Source organism: Oncorhynchus kisutch, linkage group LG29, assembly GCF_002021735.2.
Source record: "Oncorhynchus kisutch isolate 150728-3 linkage group LG29, Okis_V2, whole genome shotgun sequence".
Lineage (NCBI taxonomy): Eukaryota > Metazoa > Chordata > Actinopteri > Salmoniformes > Salmonidae > Oncorhynchus > Oncorhynchus kisutch.
In genome coordinates, this window is record NC_034202.2 from 13,919,593 (window position 1) to 13,942,693 (window position 23,101).

Consider the following 23,101-nt stretch of genomic DNA (forward strand, 5'->3'; position numbering starts at 1 on the left):
AGTCAGTTGGACATAATAAGGTCTCTGGAAGGTCAGTGAGAAAATTGCTCCGAATGCACTGCTGTAATAGGGTTCATACTAACAAGGTCTCATCACCCTCTGTTTTTCATTCAGAGCCTGGGCTTGTTGAGATCCCCAAACTCAAATCAGACCTAAATCAAGGCTCTATCTCAACTGTCATTTCTTAAAAAGCAATATTATGCAAGTGTGTCCCTTAGATTGTTCTTGCACATAGTGACCAAGTTATGAATTTACCTTTAGTTGACAAAGGGTTCATGTCTGATTTTCTTTTTGACATGATAGCGATCTCAGAATGATCTCCCTTTGACAATAGCCTTATAAGGCATCATCATGAATTTAGGATCTACATTTAGAATCTAGATGATTCACACAGGTGCACAGGAAGAAAAAAACAACATACAAAAGACACCATTTTAAGTAGTCATTTTTATATACACATGTATATATTCATATATTACACATTTAATACAGGCATATTGAGATCGATCATGAAAAGAACAGAAAAAAAGTGGCTGAGATATTTGTAAAAATGTACATTACATTTCATGAGAAATCATATACACACAATTTTGCTTTTTTAACTATCCTTTTTGACAGACATACATACAAAGAATTACCATGATGACAAGCCCCCCCCCCCCCAAAAAAAAAGTTAACAAAAACAAATCACAGGTTGTTATGTAGAGACAGCAAGAACCAGCTTGCTAAATATACGTTGCATATATATTCCCGTTTCTGTGTGGTGTTTCTCTGATCGAAGGGGTGAATCGAGAGTAGCCTGTGCTGTTTAAAGGAGAACGCCACAAAAATATGTTGTTCCTCTCTAAACGTTCCTCACCTGCTACATTTGTTTTGCACATCATTTGTTTGGGACAGTATGGTGTCATATAGTGTTCTTGAAGATATTTAAATAAATGTTTTTTTGTGTATTATTTTACCCATCATACAACTAAAGTATGTATCTGCCTCTACAATTCTACTGAAGGTTGCAAATGTCATCTTTAAAAACAATTGTACATACAATTTAAAAATTTCCAATAAAAAAGTGGTGATTCAGATGAATCCATGCCCTTACAAAACAAAATCTTGACCGAATCATACTGTGTACAAAACAAATAATATTTTAAACATCAACATTGTTAAACAATAATTACTTCTTTCTCATAGTTATTAAATTCTGTGGCCACATGGACTAAGTATTTTGTTGTTGTACTGAACAGTTTCATTTTGAGGATAGGTTGGATACAGAGATATATAGAGATAGATAGAGAAGAGACTAGATGGATATATGGAGATGAGTCCTCTATCTCTATGGGCGGATCACATATTAACTAGTAAATGATGCGATGAGACGAAAGGCATCTTTTTATACAAGTATGCGAAAGGCTTGGATTAACCAGATCTACTCATAGTGCCTCTGAAATGGCACACTATTCCATAGTGCACTACTATTAAACAAAATAATTGAACTATATACTGTGGGGCATAGGCTGTCATTTCAGAAGCAGCAAGAACGTTAACAGTATCAAACATTAACTGTTCCAAAGACCAGGTGTCTACAAGGATACAGTGGTCAGATGGCCACATACAGAATGGACAGTAACAGTACACATCTAGTATTGAAGTAACCTACAATGCCTAGAGGGGCCTTTAGAAAATAGTCCACAATCACAGTGTTGCTGATGTGCCCATTATCAATGTTTGTAATGACATTACAGTACTGATCATTTACCTATGTCAAAACAATGGTTTTGGGGAGGAGGCATTGGATGAAAAAGGCATACACAAACATGTTTGTGATATTGATAGAACTAACTGCTACATAACGTGCATGCATATCCCTCCATCTAGGAGATGTAGCCCATCTAGATACTGGTCCTCCATTGGTATATAAGGCAAGAATGAATCACTCAGTATGACATCGAGTCAGCACCAAGAACCTTTGTCTGTCTCTCTCCTCACAGGCAAACATGGCAGTTGCAGTATGTAACCTATCCCAACTGCATTTTATTACCGTCATCAACAGATGTCAAGGTATATTTTCTTAAGGCATTTCTAGAATTGATTTGGCCTGATTTTGATTAAGAAGCAAGGTCAGTAGGTTGTCCAGTGCTCTTAATAAATAGACAGAAGGCTTTTTGGGAACAAAGATCTCTCTCTGATCAAAGAGAGAAAAATACCCCAGATAGAAAAGACATCGTAGCAAAGAGCGAACTGAGACAGTGAGTCCACTGGATCAGTGGTTTCTGGAAGACAGATGCCTTTGGGTTTGACTGGTGTAGAAACTGGAGGCATTTTCCTTTCAATGTCCAAAAACAGTACTATTATAAAACAACAACTGGCACAAGACTAGTGCTTTCTTTTTTGTTAGCGGTGTTTTTTAACATACAAAGGGCAGAAAGAAAAGATAGGCACGTTTCTCAATGAATTTATCCACAGTAAGAAGAGGCACTGAGGTCAGTTCAGTATGAGTTGTGCCTGTCACTCGGCCGTGTCATTGCCATTGTTATCGATGTTCTAGACGTCACAGCCATATTGATACCCAAAAGTAGAATGTGGGCTAATGACTTTGAACGGGGACTAATGAGTGTTTTGTCTAAATTACACTATAGTGGATATACGATGTCATTTCTAAAGTAGGCAAATATTTAGTAAGAAACAACTTTGCCATCATTATGATGTTGTCAAATGTCCTTTATGCAGATGGAAATGTTGATAGCTAGCAATGCTAACGTTAGCCATCCGGTGGTTTCCTCTCAATCTTAGCTAGCCAGCAAACATTACACTAAATCTAAAGTCAATATAGCAAGATCAAAATGTTGACAAAAGGTTTTCCTACTAATTATTTTCCTTCTTTAGTAATGTAATTATATTTCCAAGCCACTGTAATGCACTTTTGATTAAATATTCATCAGCACCAATTGACAATGCATTGAGTGGAATGATCAGTCAGGCATCAGTCCTAAAACCAATGTTCAAAACAATATTGTGACGAAACGTGCAGCACACAAATTGTTTTTTGCCTTTGAACGAGAACACTTAAATTGTACTTTGTATGGTTGTCTGAAGCAACACACAACCAATTAAGCTTGTGCTATGACAGTTTTAGAGAAGCTGTTTAGTTTAAGACAGCTTCTACTTCAATTTCTTCATTGCACACAATCAGAATAGGAAGAGCCCAGAAAAAAAAAATCTGTAAAAAGAGATCTCGAGTTAAGTCTTGCAAAGTACAATACTCAGCGACCGTATTTCGACTGGAGAAGAGAAGGAGAGGGGGTGAGGGAAGATAGTTTGGCCTTTCCACTCCTCTACTCACATCTTCTCTTCTCACTGTTTTACACAAAATCTTTGTTACTCAAGAGCTTCAGTGGAATACACAGAACATTTACAAAGGAGAAAATAAAATGTCCGGAAAGATTGTTAGTGCAGAATTTTCCCCCATTTTTTTGTTGTTGTTGATATAATATATATATATTTATATATAAGCCATACATTGTCACCTATACATAACAAAACACTACGATTCTGACTTTATAAAAGTCTGAATTAAATCAGAAAGCATTACACTTCTCAATATCTATACCTTTACATTTCCTGACAGCCCAACGTTTATTTTGATTTTATTATAAAAAAAAAAACAGTGTTCAATACTCAGTGCTGCTTTACTGCAGTAAGAAGCTCTCTTCCCGGGGACAGATGGGTCCATTGGGACATAATATTAAGACGGTTTACAAAATGTCTGGATGTGTCACAAAAACCTGTTGTATTCGCTTGCACCTCTCCCCTCTAACCCTCCCTTTCCATAAATATGACAAAAAAGACTAAACTATTGAAAATAAAAACTTTCAATAGAGCCGTTGTGCTTGGGGGTCCAGGCCAGTGTGCCTACTCAACAGTCTGCCATGTAACGACCTAGGAGAATAAGGAACACAGACATTAGACCCCAGTATAGACCACATCATTCACATTTGACTAACCAAAAGGGAGTGTCTTCACCTCAAGTCACAACAGATACAAAGAAGAATAGATCTAAGAATAGATTATGTGGTGAGTAGGAAAGAAAATCTACCATACATGTTATATGCTCCTTTGCTTTACTCCTGTACCCATATGTTTTGGCTGCAGAAGCCTTTATCAGGTGTCAGATTCTGTGTCTAGATCTTGGTCCTATACATACCTGTGGCAAACCTCTTCTTATTGAGGGACAGTCTGTACCCGACTCCCAACAGCTCCATGTCCACCCCTGACAGCGTGCTCCCCTCGCTCATAAACTGCACAGCCAGGGTGGTTGGGGTGGACGGGCCGTCCGACAGCTCAAACTTAGCTCTCAGAGACCCCGAGCCTTCATTATCAGACTTCTCTGAGATATCACTCAGCTTCCATAGAGACTTATTCAGCTCTGAGTTCCTGGTGGAAAGAGATGAAAGAAGTATCTTACACAAGCAGTTGCATTTCCACTCTACCATAGAGACATGACAAACAGAAATATACTATTCAGTGTTTCCCCTAAATTCATTCATTTTAAAATCGTTGCCACCACTGACAAATAAAGGTAAATTGTGAGTCTCATAGCAAAGGGTGTGAGAATACTTATGTAAATAGTGTTTCTGTTTATTATTTTCAAAAATTATGCCAAAAAATCTAGAAACCTGTTTTCGCTTTGTCATTATGGGGAAAGGGTCTGAGAATGATTGATGAGGGGAAAAAAATATTTTATACATTTCAGAATAAGGCGGTAACATAACAAAATGTGGAAGAAGTCAAGGGGTCTGAATACTTTCAGAATGCAATGTTTATATAAAGTATATATAGAATTCAAAATGTTTTTCTGCACAGAAGGGCTTTTGAAATCAGAGTGACAAGTTGTAAAGTTACATATCTTCAGATACTCATCAGATCGTCCGAGAAACCTCCAAGGTAACTAGCTAGCTAGCGTGTAATCCTGGATGTGTAGCCAATAGACACAGGTAATAATTGTTAGCTAAGATGCAGTAATGTTAAGCTAGCTAAATTCTTTGGGGGTTAATATAGAATTGGCTGGTGATGTCATTGAGTTCAAGAAATATAATTAAAAGAGTCCTCAAATTTCAAATGTGGTAAAAATAAATTAATTTCAAAGAGAACATAATTAAATGTTCATGCATTTTGGAGTAGGAATGTCCTTTTAAAAAATGTGTAAAAAAAATGACCTCACAGTCATTCAGGAAGACCCCACCCTCGCCACTACCTCTACCCCCACTCCAGAAAAAAATCCTAGAGGAAACACTGCTATTACTACAGATATACAACAACAAAAAACACATGTAATGCTAGCGATAAGTACAGTACAACATTAACCATGCTCACAGCTGATGCCAGTGCTGTGCTGTCTTGACTGTTGTGGTCTGTTTTTGTAATGGAAAATCAAATTTACCAATAAGAGTCAGTCAATTCGAATCAATCAAGCAAGCAATATATCAAAGCATCAGTGACTGGCAGGTGGTAGCGTGGTAGGAAGAGCTTGTCCCATGAATTCATCACAAAAATTGAGGATTAGCTGATAACTATGAAACAAACATTCTGGATAATATTGAGACTCTGGAGCTACTTATTGATCAGCATTTTGATATGCTCGAAAAAGAAGCGAACAAGAGAAGACCTTTAATCGAGTTCTGCGAGCGAAACTGAAGAGAAGCCGTCTAAAATTCCAAATGTAACATTGGAGTGGGACGTTTTTATAACTATGTCTCCAGAAGATGGAGCATTGCTTACAAGTATGAGCAAGCAGTTAAAAAAAACTGGATCTATTGCATGGGCTACTGCGGGAGGTTGAGGCCTTAAAAACAGGAATGGATTACACTAATAAAATGCTGGAAGAAATACGAGCGGATAATAAGATATTGAAAACTACCGTGGACTCCCTAAAAGACACTACAGAGAGGCTCTGGTATGATAAAACAATGAAAGTCGAATTACTTAATCTGAAGTGCAGAAGTATGAAAAATAATATTGTTATAATTGTTATAATGGGCATAAAGGGAAAAAGTCAAGGTGTTCATGAAAATTAATCTCAAAATGACGGACGAACAGGTGGAAACAATTGATTTTCAAACGGGCTCACCGTTTCGGTGGCAGAGCAGAGGGAAGGCCCCGTCCGATCGTAGCTATGCTAACCCACTACAACATGAAAATTGCCTAGTTACAACAGGGTAGGGGAGAACACCCCATTCTCTATTAATGAACAATTTCCTCATGAAATAGTGGCGAGACGACGTGCCCTGTACCCCACTTTCAAAAGGCTCCGAGCAGAGAAGCAGAATGTTCGTCTAGTGGTCGATAAATTATATGTCAACAACCAAATGTTCAAGGACTAAAAGATTACAACGTGGCTGTGAGTGATAGCTACCTCCTGTTGAATAAGTTTCCAGATCCATATTTGCACCGCATTACACAGTAAACATATGGATTCAACTAACCGGTGCCCCTGTATATATTGTTATTTTTTACTCCTCCTCTTTAATTACTTGTTACTTTTATCTCTTATCCGTATTTTTTTAAACTGCACTGTCGGATAAGGGGCTCGTAAGTAAGCATGTCACTGTAAGTTCTACACCTGTTGTATTCGGCGCCTGTGACTAATAACATTTGATTTGATTGATTTGTTTTTTACATGAACTACTTTTATTTGTCTTTTTCATACAGTATGGAACCGTGGACTATGTGGACTTAAAATAAGGTTGGACTTGTGGTAATGCAGAATGGGTATGATGAACTTCTCCTTTTTCTATTTAGGCAATATGGAACTTTGGACGTAGTATCAGGTTTTGATTCAGGGGAAGGCGAAGTTGGGTAAGGCTGATCTTTTTTCTTTCTGATTGTTTATTTATTTAATTTGAAGATTGAACATTAGAAATACCAAGGTTGTTTTTTTTCAGTTTGATAAGATATGGCCTAATTGTAGAGGTCGGGTATATTATGACTTAAACGCTGTTATATAGTGCGGCCCTTGTTTGCCGATGTGAATCGGAAACGATTAGCTTTTAAGATAAAACGTAATAAATATTAATAGATTTATTATAAGGCTAAATTATTATATAACTAAAAACCTGCCTAGGTTCTCTATTGGAATAGTCCTATACGATCTTAAAATAATTGGTGTTATTACCCTTTTACATTTAAAATATAAATCTCAATATAAAAAATGTAAAGGATGATTATTGTTCCGATACACACCGGCAAATGGAGTAGGTATTGTCTACAGGGTTGTTGTTTCTATTAGTGTGTGGCGGGCTGGTTAAGACAGATAAACTGATTGAAGTCAAAGGTAAAACTAACACAATCACTGGCTTATGGAAGCACTTCCCTAAGGGAGAGAGAGGTATATTATATTTCTATATAAGCTATTTATGCTACCTTTTATATTATTGAGTCTAATGATATAGGCCTATGAGTAAAACAGCCGAGGTGATAATGCAACGACCCTGGAATAAAAACAAAATGTGTATCGGTGGAGAGAGGGTTGGTTTTACAGGTTTACTCGCTCTGTATTGTCAGTAATGCATGTATTCTTGGCTATCGTGCCATGGCTGTGTCAGAGTCGATTGTAAGTTAAACTAGGGTATTCCTTTATGGGCAGTGTGATGCCTAAGACACATTTTTAATAGCAGTCATTAGCGGCCGTTAGAATCTGTTCCCTTTTCCTTCCTCCTTTTTTTGTCGGAATTACAACAGGCTATATGAGGACTACATTAAATATGTCTTGCATGTAATGGACATTTAAAAAAAGGACTAGTCTTGCGATATATCTAGGTTGTTTTCTCTTGTCCCGCAGGTGTGATGTACCGATCCTGTGCAGGTGTTGTTGCACGTGGTCTGCCACTGCGAGGACGATCAGCTGTCCGTCCTGTCTCCCTGTAGCGCTGTCTTAGGCGTCTCACAGTACAGACATTGCAATTTATTGCCCTGGCCACATCTGCAGTCCTCATGCCTCCTTGCAGCATGCCTAAGGCACGTTCACGCAGATGAGCAGGGACCCTGGGCATCTTGCTTTTGGTGTTCTTCAGAGTCAGTAGAAAGGCCTCTTTTAGTGTCCTACGTTTTCATAACTGTGACCTTAATTGCCTACCGTCTGTAAGCTGTTAATGTCTTAATGACAGTTCCACAGGTGCATGTTCATTAACTGTTTATGGTTCATTGAACAAGCATGCGAAACAGTGTTAAAACCCTTTACAATCTGTGAAGTTATTTGGATTTTTATGAATTATCTTTGAAAGACAGGGTCCTGAAAAAGGGACGTTTCATTTTTTGCTGAGTTTATAAAATTATTGCCACCAACAGATTGTTATATACTATGAGGGAAAAAAGTATTTGATCCCCTGCTGATTTTGTACATTTGCCCACCGACAAAGAAATGATCAGTCTAACATTTTAATGGTAGGTTTATTTGAACAGTGAGAGACAGAATAACAACAAAAAAATCCAGAAAAATGCATGTCAAATTTTATAAATTCATTTGCATTTTAATGAGGGAAATAAGTATTTGACCCCTCTGCAAAACATGACTTAGTGGCAAAACCCTTGTTGGCAATCACAGAGGTCAGACATTTCTTGTAGTTGGCCACCAGGTTTGCACACATCTCAGGAGGGATTTTGTCCCACTACTCTTTTTTATTTTTTATTTTACCTTTATTTAACTAGGCAAGTCAGTTAAGAACAAATTCTTATTTTCAATGACGGCCTAGGAACAGTGGGTTAACTGCCTGTTCAGGGGCAGAACGACAGATTTGTACCTTGTCAGCTGGGGGGTTGTGTAGGTCTACAATCTTGTCCCTGACATCCTTGGAGAGCTCTTTGGTCTTGGTGGGGAGTTTGGAATCTGATTGACTGCTTCTGTGGACAGGTGTCTTTAATACAGGTAACAAACTGAGATTAGGAGCACTCCCTTTAAGAGCGTGCTCCTAATCTCAGCTCGTTACCTGTATAAAAGACACCTGGGAGCCAGAAATCTTTCTGATTGAGAGGGGGTCAAATAGTTATTTCCCTCATTAAAATGAAAATCAATTTATAACATTTTTGACATGTGTTTTTCTGGATTTTTTTGTTGTTATTCTGTCTCTCACTGTTCAAATAAACCTACCATTACAATTATAGACGGATCATTTCTCTGTCAGTGGGCAAACGTACAAAATCAGCAGGGGATCAAATACTTTTTCGCACTCACTGTATTTGGGGTATACTATCTCAGCTCTGTAGACTTTGCTGCGAAGAGACAAAATCAATACATCATTTATTCTGGTATTGCCCCGATGTAGCTTGTTTCTGGTCACAGGTTCAGGAATTGTAAAAAAAAATAATAATCACAACATGCCCTTAAAATTAACTTTACATATACCATTGTTGGGCGATTTGGAAAGCCATCGTCAGTCAATAAATAATATAATAATACTCGTAGGAAAAGTTTTCAACTTTAGCTCACAATATATATATATCCTCTAGCTCCACAATGAAATAGGGTGCAGGCCAGGCAGCAGGCTGTTAGCCAGCCTGCCAGCATAGTGGAGTCTGCCACTAGCACAGTCAGTGTAGTCAGCTCAGCTATCACCATTGAGACCGTGTCTGTGCCTCGACCTAGGTTGGGCAAAACTAAACATGGCGGTGTTCGCCTTAGCAATCTCACTTGGATAAAGACCACCTCCATTCCTGTCATTATTGAAAGAGATCATGATCATCTCAAAATAGGGCTACTTAATGTTAGATCCCTTACTTCAAAGGCAATTATAGTCAATGAACTAATCACTGATCATAATCTTGATGTGATTGGCCTGACTGAAACATGGCTTAAGCCTGATGAATTTACTGTGTTAAATGAGGCCTCACCTCCTGGCTACACTAGTGACCATATCCCCCGTGCATCCCGCAAAGGCGGAGGTGTTGCTAACATTTACGATATCAAATTTCAATTTACAAAAAAAAAGACGTTTTTACAGGCCTCCTGGGCCATATACAGCATTCCTCACTGAGTTCCCATCGGACCTTGTAGTCATAGCAGATAATATTCTAATCTTTGGTGACTTTAATAATTCACATGGAAAAGTCCACGGACCCACTCCAAAAGGCTTTCGGAGCCTTCATCGACTCAGTGGGTTTTGTCCAACATGTCTCTGGACCCACTCACTGTCACAGTCATACGCTGGACCTAGTTTTGTCCCATGGAATAAATGTTGTGGATCTTAATGTTTTTCCTCATAATCCTGGACTATCGGACCACCATTTTATTACGTTTGCAATTGCAACAAATAATCTGCTCAGACCCCAACCAAGGAACATCAAAAGTCGTGCTATAAATTCACAGACAACACAAAGATTCCTTGATGTCCTTCCAGATTCCCTCTGTCTACCCAAGGACGCCTGAGGACAAAAATCAGTTAACCACCTAACTGAGGAACTCAATTTAACCTTGCGCAATACCCTAGATGCAGTTGCACCCCTAAAAACTAAAAACATTTCTCATAAGAAACTAGCTCCCTGGTACACAGAAAATACCCGAGCTCTGAAGCAAGCTTCCAGAAAACTGGAACGGAAATGGCGCCACACCAAACTGGAAGCCTTCCGACTAGCTTGGAAAGACAGTACCGTGCAGTACCGAAGAGCCCTTGCTCCTGCTCGATCATCCTATTTTTCTAAGTTAATTGAGTAAAATAAGAACAATCTGAAATTCCTCTTTGATACTGTCGCAAAGCTAACTAAAAAGCAGCATTCCCCAAGAGAGGATGACATTCACTTTAGCAGTGATAAATTCATTAACTTCTTTGAGGAAAAGATTATGATTATTAGAAAGCAAATTACGGACTCCTCTTTAAATCTGCGTATTCCTTCAAAGCTCAGTTGTCCTGAGTCTGCACAACTCTCCCAGGACCTAGGATCAAGAGAGACGCTCAAGTGTTTTAGTACTATATCTCTTGACACAATGAAGAAAATAATCATGGCCTCTAATCCTTCAAGCTGTATACTGGACCCTATTCCAACTAAACTACTGAAAGAGCTGCTTCCTGTGCTTGGCCCTCCTATGTTGAACATAATAAACGGCTCTCTATCCACCGGATGTGTACCAAACTCACTAAAAGTGGCAGTAATAAAGCCTCTCTTGAAAAAGCCAAACCATGACCCAGAAAATATAAAAAAACTATTGGCCTATATCGAATCTTCCGTTCCTCTCAAAAATTTTAGAAAAGGCTGTTGCGCAGCCTTCCTGAAGACAAACAATGTATACGAAATGCTTCAGTCTGGTTTTAGACCCCATCATAGCACTGAGACGGCACTTGTGAAGGTGGTAAATTACATTTTAATGGCATCGGACAGAGGCTCTGCATCTGTCCTCGTGCTCCTAGACCTTAGTGCTGCTTTTGATACCATCGATCACCACATTCTTTTGGAGAGATTGGAAACCCAAATTGGTCTACACGGACAAGTTCTGGCCTGGTTTAGATCTTATCTGTCGGAAAGATATCAGTTTGTCTCTGTGAATGGTTTGTCCTCTGACAAATCAACTGTAAATTTCAGTGTTCCTCAAGGTTCCGTTTTAGGACCACTATTGTTTTCACGATATATTTTACCTCTTGAGGATGTTATTCGAAAACATAATGTTAACTTTCACTGCTATGCGGATGACACACAGCTGTACATTTCAATGAAACATGGTGAAGCCCCAAAATTGCCCTTGCTAGAAGCATGTGTTTCAGACGTAAGGAAGTGGATGGCTACAAACTTTCTACTTTTAAACTCGGACAAAACAGAGATGCTTGTTCTAGGTCCCAAGAAACAAAGAGATCTTCTGTTGAATCTGACAATTAATCTTAATGGTTGTACAGTCGTCTCAAATAAAACTGTGAAGGACCTCGGCGTTACTCTGGACCCTGATCTCTCTTTTGAAGAACATATCAAGACCATTTCAAGGACAGCTTTTTTCCATCTACGTAACATTGCAAAAATCAGAAACTTTCTGTCCAAAAATTATGCAGAAAAATGTATCCATGCTTTTGTCACTTCTAGGTTAGACTACTGCAATGCTCTACTTTCCGGCTACCCGGATAAAGCACTAAATAAACTTCAGTTGGTGCTAAATACGACTGCTAGAATCCTGACTAGAACCAACATTTTTTTGATCATATTACTCCAGTGCTAGCCTCTCTACACTGGCTTCCTGTCAAAGCAAGGGCTGATTTCAAGGTTTTACTGCTAACCTACAAAGCATTACATGGGCTTGATCCTACCTATCTCTCTGATTTGGTCCTGCCGTACATACCTACACGTACGCTACACAAGACGCAGGCCTCCTTATTGTCCCTAGAATTTCTAAGCAAACAGCTGGAGGCAGGGCTTTCTCCTATAGAGCTCCATTTTTATGGAACGGTCTGCCTACCCATGTCAGAGACGCAAACTCGGTCTCAACCTTTAACCTCTCGAAATGAGGAAATTATAGCCTCAAGCTCATTACCATAACGCAACGTTAACTATTCATGAAAATCACAAATGAAATGAAATAAATATATTGGCTCTCAAGCTTAGCCTTTTGTTAACAACACTGTCATCTCAGATTTTAAAAATATGCTTTTCAACCATAGCAAAACAAGCATTTGTGTAAGAGTATTGATAGCTAGCATAGCATTAAGCCTAGCATTCAGCAGGCAACATTTTCACCAATACAAGAGACGCATTCAAATAAAATAATTTACCTTTGAAGAACTTCGGATGTTTTCAATGAGGAGACTCTCAGTTAGATAGTAAATGTTCAGTTTTTCCAAAAATATTATTTGTGTAGGAGAAATCGCTCCGTTTTGTTCATCACGTTTGGCTAAGAAAAAAACCTGAAAATTCAGTCATCAAAACGCCAAACTTTTTCCCAAATTAACTCCATAATATCGACAGAAACATGGCAAACGTTGTTTAGAATCAATCCTCAAGGTGTTTTTCACATATCTATTCGATGATATCATTCTTGGAAGTTTGGTTTCTCCTCTGAATCACATGGAAAAATACATGCAGCTGGAGATTACGCACCAATTTCGATGGAGGACACCAGGCGGACAACTGGTAAATGTAGTCTCTTATGGTCAATCTTCCAATGATATGCCTACAAATACGTCACAATGCTGCAGACACCTTGGGGAAACGACAGAAAGTGTAGGCTCGTTCCTGGCGCATTCACAGCCATATTAGGAGACATTGGAACACAGCGCCTCAAATCTGGCTCACTTCCTGTTTGAAGTTTCGCCTGTAGCATTAGTTCTGTGGCACTCACAGACAATATCTTTGCAGTTTTGGAAACGTCAGAGTGTTTTCTTTCCAAAGCTGTCAATTATATGCCATATGACCCACTGAAGAGATGAGTCTTCAGTAAAGACTTAACTTCTTGGATATAGGGGGCGCTCTTTTAATTTATGGATAAAAAACGTTCCCATTTTAAACAAGATATTTTGTCACGAAAAGATGCTCGACTATGTGATTGAGTGTAGTCTGGCCCAGGAGTGGGAAGGTGAACGGAAAGGCTCTGGAGCAATGAACCGCCCTTGCTGTCTCTGCCTGGCCGGTTCTGCTCTTTCCACCGGGATTCTCTGCCTCTAACCCTATTACAGGAGCTGAGTCACTGGCTTACTGGGGCTCTCTCATGCTGTCCCTGGAAGGGGTGCGTCACCTGAGTGGGTTGATTCACTGATGTGGTCATCCTGTCTGGGTTGGCGCCCCCCTTGGGTTGTGCCATGGCGGAGATCTTTGTGGGCTATACTCAGCCTTGTCTCAGGATGGTAAGTTGGTGGTTGAAGATATCCCACTAGTGGTGTGGGGGCTGTGCTTTGGCAAAGTGGGTGGGGTTATATCCTTCTTGTTTGGCCCTGTTCGGGGGTGTCCTCGGATGGGGCCAAAGTGTCTCCTGACCCCTCCTGTCTCAGCCTCCAGTATTTATGCTGCAGTAGTTTATGTGTCGGGGGGCTAGGGTCAGTTTGTTATATCTGGAGTACTTCTCCTGTCCTATTCGGTGTCCTGTGTGAATCTAAGTGTGCGTTCTCTAATTCTCTCCTTCTCTCTTTCTTTCTCTCTCTCGGAGGACCTGAGCCCTAGGACCATGCCCCAGGACTACCTGACATGATGACTCCTTGCTGTCCCCAGTCCACCTGGCTGTGCTGCTGCTCCAGTTTCAAGTGTTCTGCCTTATTATTATTATTCGACCATGCTGGTCATTTATGAACATTTGAACATCTTGGCCATGTTCTGTTATAATCTCCACCCGGCACAGCCAGAAGAGGACTGGCCACCCCACATATGCTCTCTCTAATTCTCTCTTTCTTTCTCTCTCTCGGAGGACCTGAGCCCTAGGACCATGCCCCAGGACTACCTGACATGATGACTCCTTGCTGTCCCCAGTCCACCTGACCGTGCTGCTGCTCCAGTTTCAACTGTTCTGCCTTATTATTATTCAACCATGCTGGTCAATTTTGAACATTTGAACATCTTGGCCATGTTCTGTTATAATCTCCACCCGGCACAGCCAGAAGAGGACTGGCCACACATAGCCTGGTTCCTCTCTAGGTTTCTGCCTAGGTTTTGGCCTTTCTAGGGAGTTTTTCCTAGCCACCGTGCTTCTACACCTGCATTGCTTGCTGTTTGGGCTTTTAGATATCAGCTGATCTACGAAGGGCTATATAAATACATTTGATTTGAATATGTGGATACTACTTCTTTTTTTTTTTTTACTTTTATTTAACCAGGCAAGTCAGTTAAGAACAAATTCTTATTTTCAATGACGGCCTAGGAACAGTGGGTTAACTGCCTGTTCAGGGGCAGAACGACAGATTTGTACCTTGTCAGCTGGGGGGTTTGAACTTGCAACCTTCCGGTTACTAGTCCAACGCTCTAACCACTAGGCTACCCTGCCGCCCCACATGATTATAAAAGGTTAAAAAAATTATGTAAAACATCACAGCACAATGAAAAATATACAGCACATGGAAACCAAACGAGGGTAGTCTATGGTGATAGGTGGGATGGTCTGAGAATGGCTGAGGGTTGAGATGAAAGAGTTTATGTTTGGTATTGTATTATTGTTATGTGACTGCTTTACCATTTCTGTCAAATTTGTATGTAAAATGTATATGCTAAATTTGTATGTAAAATGTATGTATAAAAAACTAAAATATATTTGTCCTCCGAAGAGGTGTGGAGGGGTTAATAAAATAAAATATATATAAACTAAATAGTACTGCTGTCCACATGTTCTCTAGTCATTTCTCTCACCAGACAGCATTGGGCAGGGACTGCATGTTGATGACCTCTCCGTCTACAGGCACTAGGACCTGTACGTTGGAAAGAGGGCCGGGGCAGAGCATGGACTCTGGGTTGTAACGGTAGTCCAGCCTCAGGTCAGTGGTGGTGGGGGTACACTTCCAGTACACTGCCAGGTTCAGAGGGGTGGACTGGATCCCATTAGAGGACACCTAGACAGAGGGACAGGTCAGAGATCAAGTCAGTGGTAGCGGGGGTGCACTTCCAGTACACTGCCAGGTTCAGAGGGAGGTTGACTGGATCCCATTAGAGGACACCTGTACACCCAGTGACGCAGCATAAGGTCAGAAGGAAAACACAAATTTGATGGTAATAAACATTTCATTTTGAGTACAACTTATTTTACTTCTGGAGTATATACTGTAGGGGTTTTCAATATACTAAAGTGAGTATTTAATTTAGTCTGGGACTAACCTGGTATTTGAGGATGTCCACATTGTAGTAGGATGCAGCAGGGTTCTGCTCTGATGCTTTCCTGAGGTAGGATGTGAGAGCTTGCATGTTGAACCAAAAGTCCTTGGTATTAGTGTCACTTTGCGAGGGATCACTGGATAACACACACACACACACAGGAAATTATCAGAGACTCAAGTATTCATTGCTCTGTGTGTGCATGCGCACTTGCACCGAGCTCCAATAGCTTGGAAACCCTTTAATTGCCCCCCAGCTATTAAAAAATGAATTCCGTTTGATTCAATTAGTCCAGCCATGTGGACTCAGAGTTACCCAGATGAAGCAGACCGAGAAGGACAGAAAGAAAACGGGGAAGAAAATATCTTCTTTTCCTTTGGGGGGAAAAAAGGAATCCACTCTTCAAAGAGACTCTCAGGTGGCTGTCTGTTTTCCACTGATGATTCACTGCTAATAAGTTGGCTAGGGCTAGACACATGGTGGCTATGCTGGAGAAAACACAACATGAAGCTTCAATTTAGAGGTGATATTATCGCTTGTTGAGAGTTGACGTAACACTCCTCTAGACATGGCCTGTTGAGAACCTGATGTCTGAAGAGGAATGGTGGAAAATAGCTCGCTGTCAGGATAATGACAGGTTTATGACCGATGCTAATAGAATTTCCCCTCAATGACGCAAGCTAGGTTTCCCCTCATTACCCCACCACCACCACCACCACCACCACCACCACTATCACCTCTCTCTCTATGGGCTGCCACCCTGACATGCTCCAGTCTTGTCCACTGGTGTTCAACCAGTGTTATAGCCTTTCTTTGGGTCCAAACGTGCACACACCTGTATTGGAATCTGGTCATTACTGATATAGCTGAATGATTCTCTATGGTCCTGTATGGTAACCACACATCAATCAGGTTCATTAAAACATTGTATGAATGTTTATGTTAACCATATCAACTGTGAACAAAACATTATCAGAATGTTGACATTTCTCCACTCACCTGAACAGTAGTGTCTGGTTGGGGAGGATCTGCTCCAGTTTGGACGTGCTCTTCAGTTTGAAGGTGAGCACGGCAGGGGAGGGGTTACTGGTGAACACCTTGATGATACCCATGGGGAAGGACAGGGTCATGTCACCAGTGATCTTTACTATGCACCTAGATAGAGAGTGAAGGAGAGCAGCACGTAAAGGGTTAAACCTGTGATCTTCACCACACCCGAGGAGACGAGAAAAACAGCAAAGAAAGAGAGCAGGCCCTACAGCTCACGCAAAGAGACATGGATGTTACAGCACATCAGAGATTATACTGCCGCGGATGCGCACAGAAAAGGAAACAGTACGTGGGACATGTCTATGCATGAACTCAAAGCATTTATTGCACTCATATCAAATTGATCTGATAGGTTTGAGGTTAACTTTTTTTCCCCAAGAGACCATGCCACGCAACCGCTTCAGAGAGATTGAGAGACACCTGCATTTTGATGGCGAGGATACCAAACACGCGTGCAGGCGGACCAAGATCACTGCCGTCTCAGACACCTGGAAATGTTGTGTGAAGAACTGCATTGCCAGGAGAGAATATAAAACTGTTGATGAGCAACTATTCCAAAACCAATTCTCGGTGCCATTTCACCCAATACATGGCCAACAAACTGGACCCAAGTTTTGGTAGGCCGCCGATGTCGAATCCAAGTACTTGCTCAATGGCTTTCCATATCTGGGGAAAGATGAATCCAGGCCAGCGGGTGATCGACTGTTTGAGCCTGTGGTTTTGAGACTCAGAGCGTTACATGGGCAAAGGCAGTGACAACGGACAACTTCTTCACATCAATTTCCCTGGCAGACAAGTTGATTGCAAAGAAGACAAGCCTGCTCAGAACCTTGAACAAACAGAGTAGGGAGCTGCCGCCCTCTGCGCAAAACATACCAGCGGAGCTGTACTCCATATCGGTGACGGAGAGAGACAACCACCTGGTTATATTATCTTTTACTTTCTACATTGTCAAAAGAGACTGAAACTTAACTGTTTTACTTACTATAACTATATTGCCAATCAAATCTACAACTAAAATGTATCAAATGTATTACACTGTAATGTTTTATTGTAGGGAACGAAAATAAGCTATACGTTTTTCACGACGACTTGGTAGAACGTTACAAAACTTATCCTTGACTCTATCCAAACAAATAACGATTGTTTTATATCTTGTCATGGATATATTTCCACATCCTTTATAATTGTTCATGCACTATTTAGCAAATCAAATTTTATTACTAACATGCACCGAACACAACAGGTGTTGTACAATAAAATGGTTACTTACGAATCCCTAACCAACAACGCAGTTTAAAGAAATACGGATAAGAATAAGAAATAAAAGTAACAAGTAATTAAAGAGCAGCAGTAAAATAACAATAGCGAGACTACCAGCACCGGTTAGTTCAGGTAATATGTACATACAGTTGAAGTCAGAAGTTTACATAAACCTTAGCCAAATACATTTAAATTCCTGACATTTAATCCAAGTAAAAATTCCCTGTCTTAGGTCAGCTAGGATCACCACATTATTTTAAGAATGTGACATTTTAGAAAAATAGTAGAGTATTATTTATTTCACATTCCCAGTGGGTCAGAAGTTTACATAGACTCATTTAGTATTTGGTAGCATTGCCTTTAAATTGTTTAACTTCGGCCAAAAGTTTCAGTAGCCTTCCACAAGCTTCCCACAATAAGTTGGGTGAATTTTGGCCCACTCCTGACAGAGCTGGCGTAACTGAGACAGGTTTGTCGGCCTCCTTGCTCACACACGCTTTTTCAGTTCTGCCCAAACATTTTCTATAGGATTGAGGTCAGGGCTTTGTGATGTCCACTCCAATACCTTGACTTTGCTGTCCTCAAGCCATTTTGCCACAACTCTGGAAGTATGCTTGGGGTCATTGTCCATATAGAAGATCCATTTAGTCCCAAGCTTTAGACCCAAGACCCAAGCTTTAACTTTTTAACCTGACTGATGTCTTGAGATGTTGCTTCAATATATCCACGTAATTTTCCATCCTCATTATGCCATCAATTTTGTGAAGTGCACCAGTCCCTCCTGCAGCAAAGCACCCCCACAACATGATGCTGCCACCCCCGTGCTTCCCGGTTGGGATGGTGTTCTTCGGCTTGCAAGCCTCCCCCTTTGTCCTCCAAACATAACGATGGTCATTATGGCCAAACAGTTCTATTTTTTTTTTCATCAGACCAGAGGACATTTATCCAAAAAGTACAATCTTTGTCCCCATTTGCAGTTGCAAATTGTACTCTGGCTTTTTAATGGCGGTTTTGGAGCAGTAGCTTCTTCATTGCTGAGTGGCCTTTCAGGTTATGTCAATATAGGACTCGTTTTACTGTGGATATAGACTCGTTTGCACCGTTTCCTCCAGCATCTTCACAAGGTCCTTTGCTGCTGTTCTGGGATTGATTTGCCCTTTTCGAACCAAAGTACGTTCATCTCTGGGAGACAGAACGCGTCTCCTTCCTGAGCGGTATGACGGCAGCGTGGTCCCCTGTTTATACTTGCATACTATTGTTTGTACAGATGAACGTGTTACCTTCAGGCGTTTGGATATTGGTCCCAAGGATGAACCAGACTTGTGGAGGTCTACAATTGTTTTTCTGTGGTCTTGGCTGATTTCTTTAGATTTTCCTATGATGTAAAGCAAAGAGGCACTGAGTTTGAAGATAGACCTTGAAATACATCCACAGGTACACCACCAATTGACTCAAATGATGTCAATTAGCCTATCAGAAGCTTCTAAAGCCATGACATAATTTTCTGGAATTTCCCAAGCTGTTTAAAGGAACAGTCAACTTAGTGTATGTGAACTTCTGACCCACTGGAATTGTGATACAGTGAATTATAAGTGAAATAATCTTTCTGTAAACAATTGTTGGAAAAATTACTTGTGTCATGCACAAAGTAGATGTCCTAAACGACTTGTCAAAACGAAAGTTGAAAAACCACTCCACAAATAGCTTTAACCAACCTAAGTATATGTAAACTTCCGACTTAAACTGTACATGTAGGTAGAGTTATTAAAGTGACTATGCATAGATGATAACAACAAAGAGTAGCAGCGGTGTAAAAGAGGGGGAGGGGGGGGGCAATGCAAATAGTCTGGGTAGCCATTTGATTAGGTGTTCAGGAGTCTTATGGCTTGGGGGTAGAAGCTGTTTAGAAGCCTCTTGGACCTAGACCGCTCGGGTACCGCTTGTCGTGCAGTAGCAGAGAGAACAGTCTATGACTAGGGTGGCTGGAGTCTTTGACAATTTCTAGGGCCTTCTTCTGACACCACCTGGTATAGAGGTCCTGGATGGCAGGAAGCTTGGCCCCGTTCGCACTACCCTCTGTAGTGCCTTGTGGTCGGAGGCCGAGCAGTTGCCATACCAGGCAGTGATGCAACCAGGCAGTGATGCTCTCGATGGTGCAGCTGTAGAACCTTCTGAGGATCTGAGGACCCATGACAAATCTTTTCAGTCTCCTGAGGGGGAATAGGTTTTGTCGTGCCCTCTTCACGACTGTCTTTGTGTGCTTGGACCATGTTAATTTGTTGGTGATGTGGACACCAAGGAACTCGAAGCTCTCAACCTGCTCCACTGCAGCCCCGTCGATGAGAATGGGGGCGTGCTCGGTCCTCATTTTCCTGTAGTCCACAATCATCTCCTTTGTCTTGGGCAATTCCAGTCATCGAGGGCCTGATTGGTGTCACAGTTTTCCCCCGCCAACACACCTTACTCCAATAATAACCTAATCGTGATCATAAGCATTGGTGCTTATGTTTATTGCAAATCATTTGGCCTGCGGGTTGATATGCATCTGATGCGCATGCTAAAGAGGACGCCCGGAAACGTTCTCTATCTAGCCTAGCGGGTACTTATAGGCTGAAAAGCCCAGCGGTTCTATTGTTAAACCTGTGCTCTTCACTATGCACCTGAGGGGCACAGCAGAGTGTTAACACAAAGGGTTAAACATCTGCCCACTAGTCCAGTCTATCACAGTACTGTACCTTTAATGGAATTGTAGTCCAAGGCAGTGCACAGTCTTAGTTAGTCCACTCGTTTAACTCCAAATGTAACTCATCCACGTCTAAATCCGACCCTGTACAACTCAGGCCAAGGCTACCTCAGTCCAAATGTAAACAAGGCCCGGTAGTCTAGCCCCATCCCAGTCTGCTGTGGTGTGGTCCACGTGCGAGCCCCAACCCTGCCCTGTGTGTCCACTGCACTGCTTATGAAATGTTCCATTTGCTAATCCCTGCAAAAAGAATCATTTTGCACAGCAGCAATCTAACAGCAGTTAACCAATAAAAGGGTGTATGTTTTCTATGTCCCAGACTATAATCTGCCCCATGTGGGTTATCCACTATGAAAGAGTAATATCGGTTAAACCAAAATCATTGCACGCATAGACGCACAGAGAGACGCACACAGACAGATGCACACAAACAGACGCACACAGACAGACGGACAGACAGACAGACGGACACAGACATACGCACAGACAGACAGACACACAGTCAGACAGACACACAGTCAGACAGACACACAGTCAGACAGACGCACAGACAGACAGATGCACAGACAGACAGACGCACAGACAGACAGACGCACAGACAGACAGACGCACAGACAGACAGACGCAAAGACAGACAAACGCAAAGACAGACAAACGCACAGTCAGACAAACGCACAGTCAGACAAACGCACAGTCAGACAGACGCACAGACAGAGACGCACAGACAGACAGACAGACGGACACAGACAGACAGACACACAGTCAGACAGACAGACGCACAGACAGACAGACGCCCAGACAGACAGACGCACAGACAGACAGACGCACAGACAGACAGACGCACAGACAGACAAACGCAAAGACAGACAAACGCACAGTCAGACAAACGCACAGTCAGACAGACGCACAGACAGACAGACGCAAAGACAGACAGACGCAAAGACAGACAGACACACAGTCAGACAGACAGACACACAGTCAGACAGACAGACGCACAGACAGACAGACGGACACAGACAGACAGACACACAGGCAGACAGACAAACGCACAGGCAGACAGACAGGTGCACAGACAGACAGGCGCACAGACAGACAGGCGCACAGACAGACAGGCACACAGACAGACAGATGCACAGACAGGCGTGCACGCACAAAGACGCACACAGACAGACAAACACACAGACAGACAAACGCACAGACAGACAAACGCACAGACAGACAAACGCACAGACAGACACACAGACAGACACACAGACAGACAGACAGGCGCACAGACAGACAAATGCACAGACAGACAGACACACAGACAGACAAATGCAAAGACAGACAAACGCAAAGACCGACAAACGCAAAGACAGACAAACACACAGTCAGACAGACAGACGCACAGACACACAGGCAGACAAACGCACAGGCAGACAGACAAACGCACAGGCAGACAGACAAATGCACAGGCAGACAAACGCACAGGCAGACAGGCAAACGCACAGGCAGACAGACAAACGCACAGGCAGACAGACAAATGCACAGGCAGACAAACGCACAGGCAGACAGGCAAACGCACAGGCAGACAGACAGGCACACAGACAGACAGGCACACAGACAGACAGACGCACACAGACAGACGCACACAGACAGACGCACACAGACAGACGCACACAGACAGACGCACACAGACAGACGCACACGCACACAGACAGACAGACAGACAGGCACACAGACAGACAGGCACACAGACAGACAGGCACACAGACAGACAGGCGCACACACAGACAGAGACAGACGCACAGACAGGCGCAGACAGACAGACGCACACGCACACAGACGCACACAGACAGAGGAGCACATACAGAGAGGAGCACAGACAGACGCGCGCACAGACAGAAAGGCGCACAGACGCACACAGACAGACAGGCGCACAGACGCACACAGACAGACAGACGCATAGACAGACAGACGGACACAGACAGACAGACACACAGGCAGACAGACAAACGCACAGGCAGACAGACGCACACAGACAAACGCACAGGCAGACAGACGCACACAGACAGACAGGCGCACAGACAGACAGGCGCACAGACAGACAGACAGATGCACAGACAGGCACAGACGCACACAGACAGACAAACGCACAGACAGACAAACGCACAGACAGACAAACCCACAGACAGACAAACCCACAGACAGACAAACCCACAGACAGACACACGCACAGACAGGCACACAGACAGACAGGCGCACAGACAGACATGCGCACAGACAGACAGACACACAGACAGACAAACGCAAAGACAGACG

The 23,101-nt window shown here is 42.0% G+C and overlaps 1 protein-coding gene across 9 annotated transcripts in view; it reads right to left on the reverse strand.

The window, feature by feature from the left end:
* Nucleotides 1-427: 427 nt before the first annotated feature.
* fcho2 (FCH and mu domain containing endocytic adaptor 2) overlaps nt 428-23,101 on the reverse strand; it is a 101,002-nt gene continuing 78,328 nt past the window's right edge. For 8 of the 9 annotated variants that reach the window (XM_031808838.1, XM_031808836.1, XM_031808842.1 and 5 more), the window contains 5 exons: nt 16,744-16,899; nt 15,748-15,880; nt 15,286-15,485; nt 4,199-4,428; nt 428-3,933 (listed from right to left, as the gene is read on the reverse strand). In XM_031808838.1, coding sequence (XP_031664698.1) covers nt 3,911-3,933; nt 4,199-4,428; nt 15,286-15,485; nt 15,748-15,880; nt 16,744-16,899 — 742 coding nt within the window. In that variant the 3' untranslated portion in view covers nt 428-3,910. Of the gene's footprint in view, nt 3,934-4,198; nt 4,429-15,285; nt 15,486-15,527; nt 15,591-15,747; nt 15,881-16,743; nt 16,900-23,101 lie in introns of those variants that run through there. The other variant, XM_031808839.1, reaches the window with a different exon arrangement.